The 19,745-nt window shown below is 45.9% G+C and overlaps 1 protein-coding gene across 2 annotated transcripts in view; it reads right to left on the reverse strand.

Moving 5' to 3' along the window:
* Positions 1 to 426: 426 nt before the first annotated feature.
* Positions 427 to 19,745, reverse strand: part of LOC123762687 (kelch domain-containing protein 4) — a 154,145-nt gene continuing 134,826 nt past the window's right edge. For both annotated transcript variants that reach the window (XM_069339975.1, XM_045749377.2), the window contains 2 exons: positions 15,975 to 16,170; positions 427 to 690 (listed from right to left, as the gene is read on the reverse strand). In XM_069339975.1, the coding sequence (XP_069196076.1) occupies positions 521 to 690; positions 15,975 to 16,170 (366 nt within the window). In that variant the 3' untranslated portion in view covers positions 427 to 520. The remainder of the gene's footprint in view (positions 691 to 15,974; positions 16,171 to 19,745) is intronic.

A 19,745-nucleotide genomic window follows, 5' to 3' on the forward strand; every position in this document is an offset into this window, starting at 1 on the left:
TCACTTCTGGGGTGTGAGTTTTCAGTTATATATATATATATATATATATATATATATATATATATATATATATATATATATATATATATATATATAAAACAGGCATGTGCTTGGGAGTACCAACTGTGTGGCTTCCAATCATACTCATGGCTCCTACTGATTTTTTCACAGGCACTATTATTAATTAGCACATTTTAATACGGCAATCCAGTTCACTGTCGTCCACTTCACGTTCAACACCCCACCTTCCCCCAACAAAACATTGCAGTAATCCAGCTTTGAATGTGTCACAACACTGTAACATGTATTCACTCCTATAATGTTCAATTTTGAAACTCTCTAGCTAACTCTATTTACCATTTTGGATAGCTGGGATCTTTAATAAAGTGTAATGAAATACAGGAGTCATCAAAGTAAAAGGCCACCTTCGTATTCAGTCACAATGTCAAGTTTATTGTCCGTACACAATGGAACTTCTCAGTAAAATACATTAGCCTTTTTGTATTCTTCTTGCCCTGGACTACTCTGTGTCCATGGCAACTTCATTTTCCTCCTCCTCCTCCTCCTCCTCTTCTTCTTCACTTTCATCTTCCATGTCGTCATCATCTTCCTCAGAATCGGATTCGTACCATTCAAGATCAGCTGCCTCCAGAGCAATAATGGTTTGCCATTCTTCTAATTTGTTCAAGTCTGCCGGAAAAAGGAGGCTTTGTGAGATTACACATTTGGATGAAAGGTTAAAGAAAGAGAAAATGGTAAATATAATGAAATCTTAGTTAGTGTTCAAGCAGCTTTAAGACACATCAGCAACTTTGAGGCTCACCCTAGCCTACCCCAGACCAATGATCATAATTTGGCACTAATATGGGAGGCAAGCTTGGGGAATCAAGAAAATATCAAGGTTATCGTAAAATCAAGAAAACCACTACAAACCATAAGGACAACAAAACAACCGTGACGCATCTGACCACCACTAGGGGGTCGACGTATTTTCAAGTCGACGTATTGTGTTCTGGATGTCAAAAAACACGAAAAACTGCTGACCAGAGGGAGGGATGCCGGGGAGCCTCCGGGTCTCACCCAGGAAATAGCGTTTCATTACAATCAACGCTGGTTTTCTGGAGGGAGCCCCTTCGGCTCCCCGGAGCTAACTACCCATAGAGGAAAACAGAGGGACATACCCGGGAAGCGGTCGCTGCACTCTCCAATTCCAAGAAGAAGAAGTCAAGACAACTGGCTGCAACAGCTGACCCAAGGCGACACCGGCCCAAATGTGCCCGGGAACGACACGAGACACAGATCAGCCTGGCCTCTGTACGACCGCCAAAAGCCCCGCGCCCGAATGTCAGCTAGAACATGCCGCCAAGATGGCAGCAAGAGCAGCAAATCCACGAACGCCATGGGTACGGGGAAAGAACACAGGCTGGCTAGCTGCAATAACACGGCGGACAACCCGAGAGATCCTCACCCGCGAACAGGAAAGAATAGAATCGGATCAACCCAAAGCGCGTCCTGGACACAGAAGACGTGGCGTGCAAATAACAGCGGAGGGACACAACCGAACACAAAACACAATGCACCCCCAGCCCGACCAACCAAGGACTCCTCCAGAAAGCAGCAGCCTCATCCCGTGCCAGAAAAGAGGGAGATGGCTGCAACCGAACAAACCAATCGCCACAACCGAAGGAGTAGAAACCCCTGCCCCAGAGGAGAGCAAGAAACTTAGCGACCCAACCCCAAGAGGCAAATACCAACAGGAAATGAGCCGTTGAGAAACAAACCCGAACCAAAGGGGGTCATAACCAACTGAGGAGAAGAAAGAGCACACTGTCCAGAGACCAGGATGGCTCAGCGGCGCATGAGTAGGCTGGAGGTGAAACAACGCACGAGACAGCTTACGAACGGCGCAGATATAACACCAAGACCAAAAGCAAGCCAAAGCAGCTCTGCCAGCACCGCACGAATGAGGCAACAGTATGCGGCAAGATTACGGCCCCGAACCCCCACCAGAAAAGCCAAGCTGACGCCAACAACACAGCAACCTAAGAAGGGACAGAAGGAAAAGGAAGGATCGCCAAAATACCCTATACTGCCGCCAAGAAGAGGCAAGCAGGTGGGGCACCAACAACGAAGCCACCTGACCACACACCGAAGGTAAGAGACTCGAGGCAGAACCCAACCAGCCCTGTCAAGGTTCATCCGAGCCTAGGTAGAGGCGGAGCCGCGGGAGATCTCGGGCGCGACCACCAAGGAAGCAGAACTGGAAACCCAAGCCAGCAAAGAAGGAGATGGAATGTCTGCTGAACAGAAAAACTCCCCAACGCGAGCGAGCTCGCCAGGAGATCGGAAACTACGTGTCGACCGAGCGCGTGGTTCCCGGTCACGCGGCCGACCTACCTCAGTTTACTACAGCTGCCCGCTTAGTGATGATTGCGCCTATAAGAAATTTCGCTTTTGTGGGGATTTTTTGCATTTTGAACATTAAAGTAATTATTGTATATCACGCCATGAGTCCCAGGAAAGTCAGTAGTAAGGCTCAACATATGAGATCCTGGTTACCTGGTTGATACCAGGTTGATGGGGTTCTGGGAGTTGTTCTACTCCCCAAGCCCGGCCCGAGGCCAGGCTTGACTTGTGAGAGTTTGGTCCACCAGGCTGTTGCTTGGAGCGGCCCGCAGGCCCACATACCCACCACAGCCCGGTTGGTCCGGCACTCCTTGGAGGAATAAATCTAGTTTCCTCTTGAAAATGTCCACGGTTGTTCCAGCAATATTTCTTATGCTTGCTGGGAGGACGTTGAACAACCGTGGACCTCTGATGTTTATACAGTGTTCTCTGATTGTGCCTATGGCACCTCTGCTCTTCACTGGTTCTATTCTACATTTTCTTCCATATCGCTCACTCCAGTACGTTGTTCTTTTACTGTGTAGATTTGGTACTTGGCCCTCCAGTATCGTCCAGGTATATATTATTTGATATCTCTCTCGTCTTCTTTCTAGTGAGTACATTTGGAGGGCTTTGAGACGATCCCAATAATTTAGGTGCTTTATTGCGTCTATGCGTGCCGTATATGTTCTCTGTATTCCCTCTATTTCAGCAATCTCTCCTGCTCTGAAGGGGAAAGTGAGTACTGAGCAGTACTCAAGACGGGACAACACAAATGACTTGAAGAGTACAACCATTGTGATGGGATTCCTGGATTTGAAAGTTCTCGTAATCCATCCTATCATTTTTCTGGCTGTCGCAATATTTGCTTGGTTATGCTCCTTAAACGTTAGGTCGTCAGACATTATTATTCCCAAATCCTTTACATGCTGTTTTCCTACTATGGGTACATTTGATTGTGTTTTGTACTCTGTATTATGTTTAATTAAGGTCCTCATTTTTACCGTACCCGAGTACCTGGAATTTATCACTGTTAAACATCATGTTATTTTCTGATGCCCAGTCGAAAACTTTATTAATATCAGCTTGAAGTTTTTCAATGTCCTCAGCTGAGGTAATTTTCAGACTGATTTTTGTGTCATCTGCAAAGGATGATACGAAGCTGTGACTTGTATTTTTGTCTATATCTGATATGAGAATAAGGAAAAGCAGCGGTGCAAGGACTGTACCCTGAGGTACAGAGCTTTTCACTGCACTTGGACTAGATTTTATATGGTTGACTGTTACTCGCTGAGTCCTGTTTGACAGAAAACTGAGTATCCAGCGTCCTACTTTACCGGTTATTCCCATTGACTTCATTTTGTGTGCTATCATGCCATGGTCACATTTATCGAAAGCCTTTGCGAAGTCCGTGTATATCACATCAGCATTCTGTTTTTCTTCTAATGCCTCAGTGACTTTGTCGTAGTGCTCAAGTAGCTGTGAGAGGCACGATCTTCCCGCTCGGAATCCATGTTGGCCTGGGTTGTGAAGGTCATTGGTCTCCATGAAATTGGTGACCTGACTCCTAATCACTCTCTCAAATACTTTTATGATGTGCGATGTTAGTGCAACTGGTCTATAATTTTTTGCCAATGCTTTGCTCCCTCCCTTGTGTAGAGGGGCTATGTCTGCTACTTTAAGTGCATCTGGTATCTCCCCCGTGTCCAAGCTCTTCCTCCACACTATACTGAGTGCCTGTGCTACCGGCACTTTGCATTTCTTAATAAATATTGAATTCCATGAGTCTGGACCTGGGGCCGAGTGCATGGGCATGTTTTCAATTTCTTTTTCAAAATTTAGTGCGCTCGTGTTTATATCAATTATATTTACAAGGGTTTGAATATCCCGCATAAAGAAATTGTCTGGATCTTCCACCTTCATGTTGTTTATTGGAGTGCTAAACATGTCCTCATACTGCTTTTTTAGGATTTCACTAATTTCTTTGTCATCCTCCGTGTATGAACCTTAACTTGTACGAATAGGTCCAATACTGGCAGTGGTTTTTGCTTTTGATTTCGCATATGAGAAGAAATATTTTGGATTTTTCTTTATTTCCTGAATTGCTTTCTGTTCTAACTGCCTTTCTTCAGTTTCATATGAGTGTTTCAATTTCCGCTCGATTTCTTCAATCTCCCTATTTAAATTATTCCTTCTTTGAAGAGAAATTCGTGTCTGCATAAGCAGTTCCGTTATTTTTTTCCTGCGTTTATAGTGTCGTCTGCGTTCTCTTTCTACGTTAGATCTCTTTCTGGCTTTCCTCAAAGGAACATGTTTCAGACAGACTTTATACGCTTCTGAAGTCAGTTTTCTATTCCTTCTGTAGGACTTGTATTACTTAGAACAGTTCCCCATGGAATGTTTGTAAGTTCCCTGTTTATTAACTCCCAGTCTATCCTTTTATTATTAAAATTGAATTTACTGAATAGCCCCTCTCGCTTTATCAACTTTTAGGTCTATTCTGAGTATTGATGGTCGTTTGCACTTCAATGAGTTTGTGATCTGAGTATGTGGTATCTGATATCGTAATGTCTCTGATAATGTCTTCATTGTTAGTAAAGACCAGATCTAGAATATTTTCATTTCTCATTGGCTCCGATATCTGCTGATTGAGTGAAAATTTGTCACAGAATCTAAGTAGTTCTCTAATCTGTGGTTGGTTAGGTCCTGCTAGATTTCCTGGTATAATATTATTGTTTACTATTTTCCACCTGAGACTAGGCAAGTTGAAGTCACCTAGGAAGATAATATCAGGTATCGGGTTCTCCAAATTATCAAGGCTATTCTCTATTTTGCTTATCTGTTCTGTGAATTCCTCAGCCGTTGCATCTGGCAGTTTGTATATTAGAATAATCACTAAATTTATTTTCTCTATTTTTAATCCCAGTACCTCTACCACCTCATTTGTAACGTTTAGGAGCTCCGAGCATACAAGGTCTTCCCTAATATACAGACCCACTCCTCCATGTGACCTAATTTTCCTATCACACCTGTATAGGTTATATCCTGGAATCCAGATCTCACTGTCCAACAATTCCCCTGCATGGGTTTCTGTGAAAGCTCCAAATACTGCATTTGACTCCGTGAGGAGGCCATTTATGAACTGTACTTTGTTGTTTGTTCTTGTTTTCAGTCCTTGTATGTTGGCAAAGATGAATGAGGTTACTCTATTAGTGATAGTTTGAATGGGAGACTTTTTCGGCAAGCCCATTATTCGTGGACATAATGAGTTTGTTCTGACCAGTACTGATTGTTGTAGGGCAGTTGTCTGTCGTAGTTGTAGTTCCCTTTCGGTGGGTAATTGTATCTGTAATTCTGGAATGCAAGTGGATCTGGCCTCCAGTTCCATACATTCTCCATGCTGCTCCTTTTGAATTCTCTGCCGGTCTGGTATAACAAATTTATAGAGTTTCCTCCAAATTCATTATCCTGCTTGCCACTCTTTATGTAGCATTCCGTGCCTTTCACGTGAAAGTGTGGGCAGCTGAGGTCATAGCATTTTCTGTCCTCCAGTGAGGTTTGGCACATGTCAGGATGGAAAAACCTACATATTGATCCAAATCGACACTCACCTTTCCTAAGCATATTTAAACATTTTTTGGGATGTTGGTAACTGCATTCTAATCCTTTCTTATTACCAGCATATCTATGTCTGCATATGCCCTTTGCATAAAATTTGCATAAGTCTGTCCTTCTGTTCTGAATTGCTCTATCGGGAACCGTCGTAGTGTCTGTACCTATCGAGCTGTCCGTGCTGTCTGGTACACTTTCTAGTTTACTGTCATCTACATCCTGGCCTACTGAGTCAGAGTTTATAACTTCCCGAGTTTCAGCCTCAGTTTCATCCCTGACTATAGCCTCCGCCCCTTGTATATTAGAATTGTTGTTCCTTTCCCACTCCTTCTGGATGGCTGTAATGATCATGGATCCCATGTAAGAATGACCATAGAGCAGAAACAAGAGATGTTGGACTGTGCTAGGCAGTACAGTCCAGTGCGAGTTGTTGGACTGGCTAGGCAGTACAACAAATCTCAGTCAATGATATCCACCATACTGGCTAAGAAAAAGGACATTATGGGTGCTAAAGTGATGCATCATTACAGACAAATGTTAAAACGAAGGGAAAACAAATGTCTCTTGACAAATTTGTAGCGAGACAAACAAGCACTGAACCACAACTAGGTCCTAGTGGTATTCAGGCAAAACGTAGGAGAGAGAGTACCCCAGAGAAAACATCACTGCCTGATGTGATCATGGAAGGGGACTCCCCCTTCCAAACAGTAACAACTCTCCTCCTCCCCCCCCCCTCATCACCATCTTCCATATGCCATCAAGGGCCCTCCATAAAGGTAAGATAAACTTAAGTACTATATTGTAGTTAGAAAAAACATTGTATTCAGTATAAAATGTATTTGTATGTTAATATTATGGAGGGTGGGGAACGGATTAATTCAAATCCCTTTATTTCTTATGGGAAAAATCGCTTCGACTTACGATATTTCGAATTATGATCCGTCTCTGGGAACGGATTAGCATCGTAAGTCGAGGCCCCATTGTACATGGAAGGGCTAAGCCAGGCACCCACAAGCACTCCTCAACACGCAACCCCTGGGACAAAACTACAGTAAAATGTCACCCCACAACATCCTGACACAGTAACAAGTACCACATGTTACCAATGCACACGCGCACCAGCAACATGCACCACATGCAACATGCAACATGTAGTATGTAGTAGCTTCTCTTGGCAAAGGCAGAGAAATGGTGGAGGCCAACTCCAGACAGGGTCAAACGTAGATACAATAGAGCCCAGCCGGCCCAGGAACCTGCACACCAGGCGACCAACGGGGGAGAGGCGGGACCAAAGAGCCAGAGCTCAATCCCCACAAGCACAACCAGGTGAGCACAATTAGGTGAGTACATAACCTGCACCTCAACAACCGTACCTCATAGCATGGATGAGGTGGGCCCCCTGATCGACTCGAGCATGGGTTGGACATGCATATGGGTGGGACTGGACGGGTCGAAATAAGGACAGTCACCTGTGTGCTGACGGTCTTGTGTCCGTATCCAAAAATATATTATATATATCCTTATATAAAAATATTTATATAAATGTATTTTATATAAATATATTCATAGAAATATATTCGTATCCAGCGCCTAGCCGAAAGAGATGCCAGCCCGCAGAAACTCACCTGTCGAACGTAGGCACGAACGTGTCACAACACAACGTTGCCGAGAAGACTCCGGGAGCGCCGCCAGAGAAAGAAAGGCCAAAGCCGCACACACAGGAGAGCAGGGTAGAGGCGAAAGAGGTGCCCCACACCCATGACATAGGGAAAACCCCGGTGTCCTCCCCATAGCTGCAATCAAGAACACCCCAGGAACTACAGGGCACGGACCGGAGAATGGAGAAGAGCGAGAGGCGAAGCACCCGAGAAAAAAAGGATGCAAAATACCAACACTGCCCAGACCAAACAAAATTCCCACGGTGTATGCGCAGGACACGCTGTCAGAACCGCACAACCCGCTCTGCAGGAAGGTGCCAACTACGACTACTTTACAAGAAAAGTAGCCAAACAGTATGCAACCCGAGTGAACCGCTAAATAGAAGAAACAGCCCATTACATGGGGCAGGAGCCAAAAGAGGAGTAAGCAGCAACAACATAGCCGGCTTACAAAATGAAGACAAGGAACCCAATTGGGAACCCAACTGGGCTACAAGTAGCCCAATCCGACGTCCCGGACTAGGAGTATGCAAAGAAAATGAGCAGTGCCGAGACAGAGCACGGAGAGAAAAGACAGCACAAAAGAACGAGACAGGACCGGAAACCAAGAATAAGCACAGAAAAGAACCAACAAGCCCTAGAAAGGACCGGAGGGAAGACGACGACAATTAAGGTAGAAAAATAAACATAATTATTATTCTAATATATAAACCACCAGATACAACGGTTGAGGAATTCACAGAGCAGATGCACATAATAGAGAACATCCTTGATAATCTAGCGAACCCAGCACCAGACATTATCTTCCTTGGAGATTTCAATTTACCAAGTCTCAGATAGAGAATGGTAAACACAAATATCATAGCAGGGAATGACCCAAAAAATAACCAACCACAGGTCAGAGAACTTTTTGAGATTCTGTGACAAATTCTCGCTCAATCAACAGATCACAGATCCAACTAGGAACGAAACCACACTAGACTTACTATTCACAAACAATGATGACCTAATCAGAGACATTACAATCTCTGATACTACATACTCAGACCATAAGCTCATTGAATTGCGAACTAGCATAAATAACGGTAGTAGGTCTAAGAGACCCAACAAGCGAGACGGAATATTTAATCAATTCAATTTTAACAATAAGAGGATCGAATGGAAAAAAATGAATGTAGACCTTGCAACCATTCAATGGGAGACGGTCTTAAGCGACAAAACTCCCACACAGGAAGTAGATCAACTGACAGCTGAACCATACAAGGTCTGCCTGAAGCACGTGCCTGTGAGGAGGGTCAGAAAGAGGACCACTCTAGAAGAAGAACGCAGACTACTGTACAGGAGAAGGAAAAAATAACGGAAATGCTTAGGCAGACATGACTATCACAAGCAAGGAAAATAAACCTAAACAGGGAGATCGAAGAAATAGAACAAACGCTGAAGCGATCATACGAGGCTGAGGAGAGGAAATGGAATTGGAACAGAAAGCTATACAAGAGATAAAGAAAAATCCAAAATATTTTTTCACATATGCAAAATCAAACACCTCCACCTGTATTGGACCTTTAGTTACAACTGAAGGTACGTACACAGAGGACAACAAAGAAATTAGTGAAATTCTAAGAAGCCAGTATGAGGCTATGTTTAGCACACCAATAAACAATATGAAAGTTGATGACCCAGACAGCTTCTTTATGAATGACATTCAAGCTGCAGATAATATAATGGATATTAACATGAACTCTGAAGACTTTGAAAGAGAAATTGACAATATGCCCATGCACTCAGCTCCTGGGCCTGACTCTTTGCACTAGGGGAGGAGTAAAGCCTTGGCAAAAAATTATAGGCCAGTTGCACTAACATCACACATAATAAAAGTTTTTGAAAGAGTGATTAGGAATCAAATTTCTAGTTTTATGGAAAATAATGAGTTACACAACCCAGGACAACATGGATTTAGACCGGGAAGATCCCGTCTGTCACAGTTACTCAATCACTATGACAAAATCACAGAAGTTCTAGAAGAAAAGCAAAATGCAGATGTAGTATACACAGACTTTGCAAAGGCATTCGACAAATGTGACCATGGAATGATTGCACACAAAATGAGGTCAATGGGAATAACTGGTAAAGTAAGATGCTGGATACTTAACTTCCTGTCGAACAGAACACAAAGAGTAACAGTCACTCAAATAAAATCAAGTCCAAGCGCAGTTAAAAGCTCTGTACCTCAAGGTACAGTCCTTGCACCACTGCTGTTCTTTATTCTCATATCAGATATAGATAAAAATAGAAGTCACAGCTTCGTGTCATCCTTTGCAGATGACACAAAAATCAGCATGAAAATTACCTCTGCTGAAGACATTGAAAAATTACAAGCAGATATCAACAAAGTTTTTGATTGGGCAGCAGAAAATAACATGATGTTTAACAGCTATAAATTTTAGGTACCCAGGTACAGCAAAAATGAGGATCTGAAACATAATACAGGGTACAAAACACAATCGAATCTGCCCATAGTAGGAAAACAGCATGTCAAGGATTTGGGAATAATGATGTCCGACGATCTAACATTTAGAGAGCATAACCAAGCAAATATTGCATCAAGCAGAAAAATGATAGGATGGATTATGAGAACTTTCAAATCCAGGGATCCCATCACGATGGTTGTACTCTTCAAGTCACTGGTGTTACCTGCTTGCTTGATACCTGCTTGATGGGGTTCTGGGAGTTCTTCTACTCCCCAAGCCCGGCCCGAGGCCAGGCTCGACTTGTGAGAGTTTGGTCCACCAGACTGTTGCTTGGAGTGGCCTGCAGGGCCACATACCCACCACAGCCCGTCTGATCCGGAACTTCTCTTAGAAAACAGTCCAGTTTTCTCTTGAAGATGTCCATGGTTGTTCCGGCAATATTTCTTATAGTCGCTGTGAGGACGTTTAACAACCGCGGACCTCTGATGTATATACAGTGCTCTCTGATTGTGCCTATGGCGTCTCTGCTCTTCACTGGTTCAATCTTGCATTTTCTTCCATATCGTTCACTCCAGTACGTTGTTATTTTACTGTGTAGATTTGGCCCCTTTGTTGTCCCGTATCAAGTACTGCTCAGTACTCACTTCCCCCTTCAGAGCAGGAGAGATTGCTGAAATTGAGGGAATACAGAGAACATATACGGCACGCATAGATGCGATAAAGCACCTAAATTATTGGGATCGTCTCAAAGCTCTCCAAATGTACTAACTAGAAAGGAGATGAAAGAGATATCAAATAATATACACATGGAAAATACTGGAAGGCCAGGTCCCTAATCTACACAGTAAAATAACAACGTACTGGAGTGAGCGATATGGAAGAAAAATGCAGAATAGAACCAGTGAAGAGCAGAGGTGCCATAGGTACAATCAGAGAACACTGTATAAACATCAGAGGTCCGCGGCTGTTCAACGTCCTCCCAGCGAGCATCAGAAATATTGCCGGAACAACCGTGGACATCTTCAAGAGAAAACTAGACTGTTTTTCTAAAAGACGTTCTGGACCAACCGGGCTGTGGTGGGTATGTAGGCCTGCGGGCTGCTCCAAGCAACAGCCTGGTGGACCAAACTCTCACAAGTCAAGCCTGGCCTCGGGCCGGGCTTGGGGAGTAGAACTCCCAGAACCCTATCAACCAGGTATCAACCAGGACAGATGTTCCAATAATACGGGAAGTAACGGAAACCCTCCCGAACTCTCAAGAACACAGAAACAAGCACAAGTCACGATAGGACATAAAGGCACAGTCGCACCCATAACCAAAAGTCATGTAGAACCCAAAGAAGAGGAGAACATGACAGACATCTCGTCCCAAGAAAAGGGGGGGGGGGTAGGAATAACGAAGAAGAGCACCCACCTAAAGGACAAAACCAGAGGCATTAAATATGCCAAAACAAGAAGACAGAAGAAAAAGAGGTGATATAATCACTACATACAAAATAGTAACAGGAATTGATAAAATCGATAGGGAAGATTTCCTGAGACCTGGAACTTTAAGAACAAGAGGTCATAGATTTAAACTAGCTAAACACAGATGCCGAAGAAATATAAGAAAATTCACTTTCGCAAACAGAGTGGTAGACGGTTGGAACAAGTTAGGTGAGAAGGTGGAGGAGGCCAAGACCGTCAGTAGTTTCAAAGCGTTATATGACAAAGTGTGCTGGGAAGACGGGACACCACGAGCGTAGCTCTCATTCTGTAACTACACTTAGGTAAAAATAATTATAATTACCAACCGACTCAAGGGACAAGGAACCAAACCCGGTGAGGAGCCGACGCCGAAAAACTTGTACGGGGGAGGGGGGGGGGGAACCTCACTCCACGTGAGGTTTCTACCCTCTCGTAAGCCCTGCCTAGAGGGTAGAAACCCCCCGCGAGATCCAACGGGGCCCTAGGCCCCCCCAAGGCAGCTCCTCCCCAGCCCCGGGAACCCACACGGCAGGCCCCCGGGGCCGAGCCGTCCCCCCAAAGCCCTGGCCCAACTAGCAAAAACTGGGGCAGCCGCAAACATACTAAGGAAGGGAGCCCACTGGCAGACTCTTACAACACGGCTGGAGGAACGTCGCTACCCCGGAAGGGAAATTCCCCGAGATCGCCCGAGTTTCAAAAGCAACGACCCCGCCCCGCCCCATACCCACAGACAGTAAGGATCCGGATTCAGGTAAAAAGGGGGGACCAGAGTAGATCACAACAGGGGAAAGACAAGGGGGCGTGGAAGAAACCGAAGCAACCAACACCCCCAAGCCCCAACACCAATCAAAACAGGGCAGCCTCGGGGCTTCCGGGGAGTAAAACTTGAGAGCGTTACCACCATCGAAGCTCAACGTGCAACGCCCGTGCTGCCTGCACCAGCAGTCAGCATAAGACTGGGTAACCGAGCCACAACAAGCAACAAAACTCGCAGGACTCTGGGCCGAAGGTATCACCGACCCCACAGGCAGCAGACGGAGGCAAAGACAGAGTGTCACCCTGAGACAAGGGGTGAGAGCAACCCTCGAACTCGCTGGAAGCGAGGGGGGACTCCGGGGTCACATCCATCGATCCCGCGTGCCCTCAGGGGCTTCCCAGGGTCCTGATCGTTTATTATAAGAGGAGTCGCATTCAGGTTATCCCAGGCAGGGTACTGCTAACTGGCGCCCAAAGCTACCAAACAACCTTCTAAGAACAGAACCCCCAGGACGTGTACACTCAAGGGGACCTAGCAGGGGGAACCACTGGAAGAAGGAAGAATACTCAGTACACAGGGGGCAAGAACGAAGGTAGACCCCCACCAGGCAGATAAACAATAAGAAAAAGAAAAGCCCACAAGAGGACAGCGTACTCAGGTGGAACAGAGCCGGCTGCCATGATTGGTGAAAACAAGCTACGCAGCACCCTGCGCCCCACCAGTGCAAAACTGCCCCTTATCCTAAGGTCAACAAGGGAGACAGAACACCCAAGCACACAAAGAGCGGCCGAAAACCAAGCAGGAAACGGCCTAGCAGAGGCAGAACCCAAAGAACTTGTGGACGGTGGCCCCAAGCCCCAAGGGAAGTATTTACAGGGCACCAAGGGAAGGAAACCCTAGGCACATGCAGCCCGAGTACTGGAGAATCACTCCCGGCTCACGCACCACCTAGAAGGCAGTCACCACACTCTAGGTACAGTGCTGAAACAACCACTGGAGTCGGAGCACATGACCTCAGCCTTTAGTATCAGCCGAAGAAATGATGGTGGATAGCCGGCGCGGTAGGTCTGGGGCTCCCAGACCTTTGCTCGTTTCTTTTGGGGGAGTTGTATCCAACTCCTATGTATTGTTCGGCTGTGGCAGCAATTTTCATCAGAATAGGGGTTTTGTTTTGGGACGCTTACCTTTCTGGGTGCCTGACCTGGTCGATGGCAGACTTAGAATCCTTCCAACCATACGGAGGTTTCTATAAGCCATTGCTCCCCTTGCCTCTCTGAGGGGACCAGGTTCTGGCTCATGGTCCCCGGAAGCCAACAGAACTCCATACACATGACTGATGCCAAAGTCTGACATTAGCATATCAGCCTGGATAAGCTCCAGGGAGCCAAAGGCCCCCCCCCCTAGAAACCTGGATTTTGCTGGAAAAATTTGAAATTTCCAAAAAGCTGGAAACCACTCCCTCCAGTAGTCACTGATAGGCGAACACAGCTCCACTTTACACTTTCACAATCTGTAGTCATCTTATAGGTTTCAAGAATCCATCATTAACTAGTTAGATTTTGAATATATTTTTATATGGAGAATGTTTATATTCTTTAATAACCCAAACCACACAAATGAAATGAAAGTTATGGCACTTTGGTCCATTCTAGACCCTTATGAAGGCATGACGTGATAAGGGTCCAAGATGGATTGAAACATTCTCACTTTCATCTCATTTTATGTGTGAATTGGGTTACTCGCATCAGCCATGTTACTAAGACATATTCTTTGTATATATATTTTTGTTACAGAGCACCACTTTGTTTCCAAACTTTAGTTATCCGAAACTTCCAGTTTCCCGATTGGGGTTGGGGAGTCATGCTACCCGAACGAAGTTCGAGTAGGAAGGGGTCCACCAAGCGTCACGCCGGCCTGTGGTGGTGGGTGGGAGATGGTCCAGTTTGCCCACTGTGACTTCACAGATTCACAGCCTATTATTCATATTATTTTGAATTGTCATAAGGCTGGAATGTTCATTCTGTGCTTTTGTTTTATATATGTGCACAATCAAGAAACATCTGTGCACCATGTCGGCTCCAAATGCACGCATTGCATCAGTACTGGTGGGTGGATGGATGGGAGAACTTAGGTGGGAGGCAGTATGATAGAGGGGGGAGAATCAGTGAGAGAGGGAGGGAGGGTGAGATGCTAGGAGGGAGGGGGAGGTGGGGAGAGATGCTAGGAGGTAGGCAGGAAGGGAGGGAAGTAGTGAGGGAGGATGGGAGGGAAAGGCAGGCAGACAGGCAGACAGGCTGGCAGGTAGGCTGGCGGGCAGGCGGGCAGGCAGGCGGGCAGGCGGGCAGGCGGGCAGGCAGGCGGGCAGGCAGGCGGGCAGGCAGGCAGGCGGGCAGGCGGGCGGGCAGGCGGGCGGGCAGGCGGGCGGGCGGGCGGGCGGGCGGGCAGGCAGGCAGGCAGGCAGGCAGGCAGGCAGGCAGGCAGGCAGGCAGGCAGGCAGGCAGGCAGGCAGGCTGGCTGGCTGGCTGGCTGGCTGGCTGGCTGGCTGACTGGCTGGCTGGCGGGCGGGCAGGCGGGCAGGCAGGCTGGCGGGCAGGCTGGCAGACAGGCAGGCTGGCAGACAGGCAGGCTGGCAGGCAGGCAGGCAGGCAGGCAGGCAGGCAGGCAGGCTGGCAGGCTGGCTGGCTGGCTGGCTGGCTGGCTGGCTGGCTGGCTGGCTGGCTGGCTGGCAGGCAGGCAGGCAGGCTGGCAGGCAGGCTGGCAGGCAGGCTGGCAGGCTGGCAGGCAGGCAGGCAGGCAGGCAGACAGACAGAGAGGGAGGCAGGCTGGATGGCAGGCAGCGAGGGAGGCAGGTTGGCAAGCAGGGAGGGAAGGAGTCACGCGGTTGAACCGTGTGACCTTTGAGAGAGAGTATGAGATGTAAGGGGGGGGGGGGTGGTCGGTGGTGGTGGGGGGGGGGAAGAGACCGGCTCACTCCTGAAGATAAGCCTAACACACTTGACCCGTTAGCATGATGGGAGGGAGGCAGGCTGGCTGGCAAGATGTTCCTGCAGGCTGGCAGGATGTTCCTGCAGGCTGGCAGGATGTTCCTGCAGGCTAGCAGCCTGGCTGGCAGGCTGGCAGGCTGGCAGGCTGGCTGGAGGGCTGGCAGGCAGGAAACATCCAGAGGATGTTTGCCAGATGTCTTAATAATCAGCTAGGAACAATTAAGGACTTTTATAAGGCGGTTTGTACTTCACTTATTGGAGAGTACAAACAAAATACGATCGCATTTACGTTATGAACCTGTCGATTTTTTCCCCTAGTTTTTTTTTTTTTATAAATTTGTTGGAAAAATTTCTTTTTACATTTCTAGTTTATTTTTTCCCTCTATTTCTCGTTTATGAACTTACATGTTAATCGACGGGTCTCGTCCCCAAGGGGTTCGGAAACCAAGTGGTGCTCTGTATATCTTATCAAGTCAAGTACTACTTATTTACCGTTCTACCAGTTCTAACACCTGAACTTGAGATCAGTATTGTATCTATAACACTACAGATGTTAGACATACTACACTTTCCTTGCCACTAACTGAAAGCTAACACATACTGAACATACCTACACGACCTACAAGGGTTCTTTACTTACCTAATGAGTAAAAATCGTTCAGAGTGAGCTGTTTATCTCCGTCCTCGTACATGCCACCATAGAGATAGAGAACTCCACGCTTTATTGCCATTCCTGCATTGATTCTTGGGGGTGGGGAGAACACCTCTGTGGCATCACCTTCTGCTCTAGAAGCTTTATCAGATGCTGATGACGACTGTGAAGGTCCAACTGAAACCTGGAAGATACAAGACATACATAATTTCAATTTCAATTTGCCAAGTCTAAGATGGAGAATGGCAAACAAAAATATCATAGCAGGGAACCACCCTGGAAATAATCAACCACAGGTCAGAGAACTTTTGAGATTCTGTAACAAATTCTCAGTCAATCAACAGATTACAGAACCAACTAGAAACGAAAACACACTAGACCTGTTATTCACAAACAGTGATGAACTAATCAGAGACATTACAATCTCAGATACTACATACTCAGACCATAAGCTCATTGAAGTACAAACTAACATTAATAATGGTAGTAGGTCCAAGAGAACCAACAAGCGAGAAGGGGTATTCAATCAATTCAATTTCAACAATAAACTGGGAAAAAAATAAATACAGACCTTACAAACATTCAATAGGAGACAGTCTTAAGCGACAAAACTCCCACACAGGGGATAGCTCAACTGACAGCTGAAACATTTAAGATCTGCGTGAAAACACGTGCCTGTGAGGAGGGTCTGAAAGAGGACCACGCTAGAAAGAGAATGCAGACGAATGTACAGGAGAAGGGGGAAAAAAAATAACGGAAATGCTTAACCATTGAACTGCTCGGCCTTTAAATATGACAAACTTGTGTGCTGAAAATAATTTGTTCCCAAAAAATTCTTTTCTGGGGGAAGCCCCGTCGGCTGCCCGGAGCTATCAAGGCTGATATGTAACTACAGTGGTACCTCGGAATACAAGTGTCCCTGTATATGAATTGTTCGGAATACAAGCAGGATTTGCTCGGAAAATTTACATCGGAATTCGAGCGTTGCCTTGGAAGACGAGGGTGTTGATACGCGTACAGGCTGACCTAGTGCATGGTGACACGGCAATCACCCGTCAGTTTACCAGTGCCTCGCTGCCAGTGACTATCCCGCCTGAATTCTTCACCAGGATTTTCAGTGTTTTGTTGGATTTTTGGCCATTTGACTATAAAAGTTGTTATTATACATCTCACCATGGGTCCCAAGAAAGCCAGTGGTAAGGATCAAGGCAAGAAAGCGCATGTGAGGATGACAATTGATGAAAAACAAGAGATCATTCGGAAGTATGAAAATGGTACACGTGTTGTTTAACTTTGTAGGCAGTACAACAAAGCCACGTCAACAATATGCACTATACTTGGCAAGAAAAAGGACATTATGAGTGCTAAAGTGGCAAAAGGCATAAGAACAATCACAAAACAAAGACCACAAATACTTGAGGAAGTGGAAAAGTTGTTACTAATTTGAATACACAACAAGGAGTTAGCGGGTGATAGTGTTTCAGAGGCCATCATTTGTGAGAAAGCCAGGGTATTGCACGAAGATCTTGTAAAGAAAACCCCTGGAACGAGTGCAGATACGATAAACTTTAAGGCAAGCAGGGGATGGTTTGAAAAATTTAGAAAAAGAAGTGGTATTCACAGTGTTGCGAGGCATGGGGAGGCTGCCAGCTCAGACAAACCAGCAGCTGAAAGATTTATTGAAGAACTTAAAAGAGTTTGCAGAGGCTGAGGGATACCTACCGCAACAAGTTTTTAATTGTGATGAGACAGGACTGTTCTGGAAAAGATTGCCTAAGAGGATATACATTACCAAGGAGGAAAAATCATTGCCCGGACACAAGCCTATGAAAGATAGGTTTATGCTTGTGCTGTGCTCAAATGCGAGAGGCGATTTGAAAATTAAACCCTTGCTAGTGTATCATTCTGAAAATCCAAGGGTTTTCAAACAATATAAAGTGCAGAAAACCCATTTATGTGTGATGTGGAAGGCTAATATAAAAGCATGGGTGACTAGGCTTATTTTTTCGGAGTGGGTGAATGAAGTGCTGTGCCCTGCCATAGAAAAATATCTGCAGGAGAAACATTTGCCACTCAAAGCCGTGCTTCTCCTCGACAATGCTCCTGCTCATCCTCCAGGCTTGGAAGATGAATTGTTGCACAGATACAGTAATTTTCTCACAGTAAAGTTCCTTCCTCCTAACACCACTCCTCTAATTCAGCCTATGGACCAGAAAATCATAGCGAATTTTAAGAAACTTTATGAAAGGGTATTTTTCCGGAAATGTTTTGAAGTGACTGAAGCCACAAAACTCACCCTCAAAGAGTTCTGGAAAGACCACTTTAACATTTGTAGTGCTTTAAAACTCGTTGACAAAGCCTGGCAAGAAGTGACTCAAAGAACCCTGATCTCTGGCTGGAGAAAATTGTGGCCTGAATGTGTGACAGAACTAGACTTTGAGGGATTTGAGCCTGTAAATGATGTGCCTATTGTTGAGGAAATCGTTACTCTGGGCCGGCAAATGGGCTTGGAATTGGATGGTGATGATGGAGGAGTTGGTGGAAGAACACAATGAAGAACTGACCACCGAAGAACTCCAAGCCCTTCAAAAGGAACAGCAAGATGACACAGCTGAGGATGTTTCTCCAGTGGAGGAGGATGAGGCAGCAGCGAATGTGCCTTCTACACCCATTAAGAAGTGGTGTCAGATGTGGGAAGAAATGCAAACTTTTATTGAAATGACTCACCCAGAGAAAACTGTAGTAGGCTGTTGCATTAATCTTTTCACTGACAATGAATGCCTCTACAGAAACATCTTGCGAAGAAGGGGAAAAAAACCAGTCATCAATGGACCGCTTTGTTGTGAGAAAATCGAGCAGTGAGTCACAACCAGGACCTAGTGGTATGCAGGCAAAACATGCCAGAGAATGCACTCCAGAGAGGTCCTCACTGCCTGATGTTATAATGGAAAGGGACTCCCCTTCCAAACAGTAACACCTCTCCTCCTCCCTCCTCACCATCTTCCATATGCCAACAGCAGTCATCAGCAAGGGTAATAACTTGAACATAGTTTTGAAGTGTAGATTTCGATGAATTAGGTATAAAATTTAGTTTGAAGTGAGGTTTTTGGGCAGTCAGGAACGGATTAATTCATTTCCCATTATTTCTTATGGAGAAATTAGTTTCGGTTTACGAGTTTTCGGAATACGAGCTGTCTCCAGGAACGGATTAAACTCTTAGACAGAGGTACCCCTATATTAGCTTTCTGGCTTCAGCCAAAGTGCATGGAGTTCTTCCTACCGGGGACCATAAGCCAGAACTTGGCCCCCTCTGCGAGGTGTGAGGAGCAATGGCCTATAGAAACCACGGTGTGGTTAGAAGTATTCTATGTCTGCCATCGACCAGGTATGTCATCCAGAGAGGTTAGCATCCCAAAATAAATCCCTATACTGGGTAAAAATTGCTACCGAAAGCCAAACAAGTGGACAGAATTCCCGAAAAGAAAAACTAGCAATTAGCGTGACGTCATCACATCCCCGCGCCGCCGTCTGCACCCCCCCCCACTCCCCATGACGGGGAAGGGGGGAGCCCCAGACCCCTGCACCGGAGATCCAACCAGCAGTTCTTGGCTGATGTGAATACTGGCTAGATGGGTGCCTCTGGCTCCAGTTTTTGTTCTCAGTTCCTGTGCCTTGTGGCATGGGCTGTCTCTACAGGGGGTGTGCAAGCCATGGGTAATATTCTACGGTACTCCGGCTGCATGTGCCTACCTTGAGGTT

This window comes from Procambarus clarkii, chromosome 5 (assembly GCF_040958095.1).
Source record: "Procambarus clarkii isolate CNS0578487 chromosome 5, FALCON_Pclarkii_2.0, whole genome shotgun sequence".
NCBI lineage: Eukaryota > Metazoa > Arthropoda > Malacostraca > Decapoda > Cambaridae > Procambarus > Procambarus clarkii.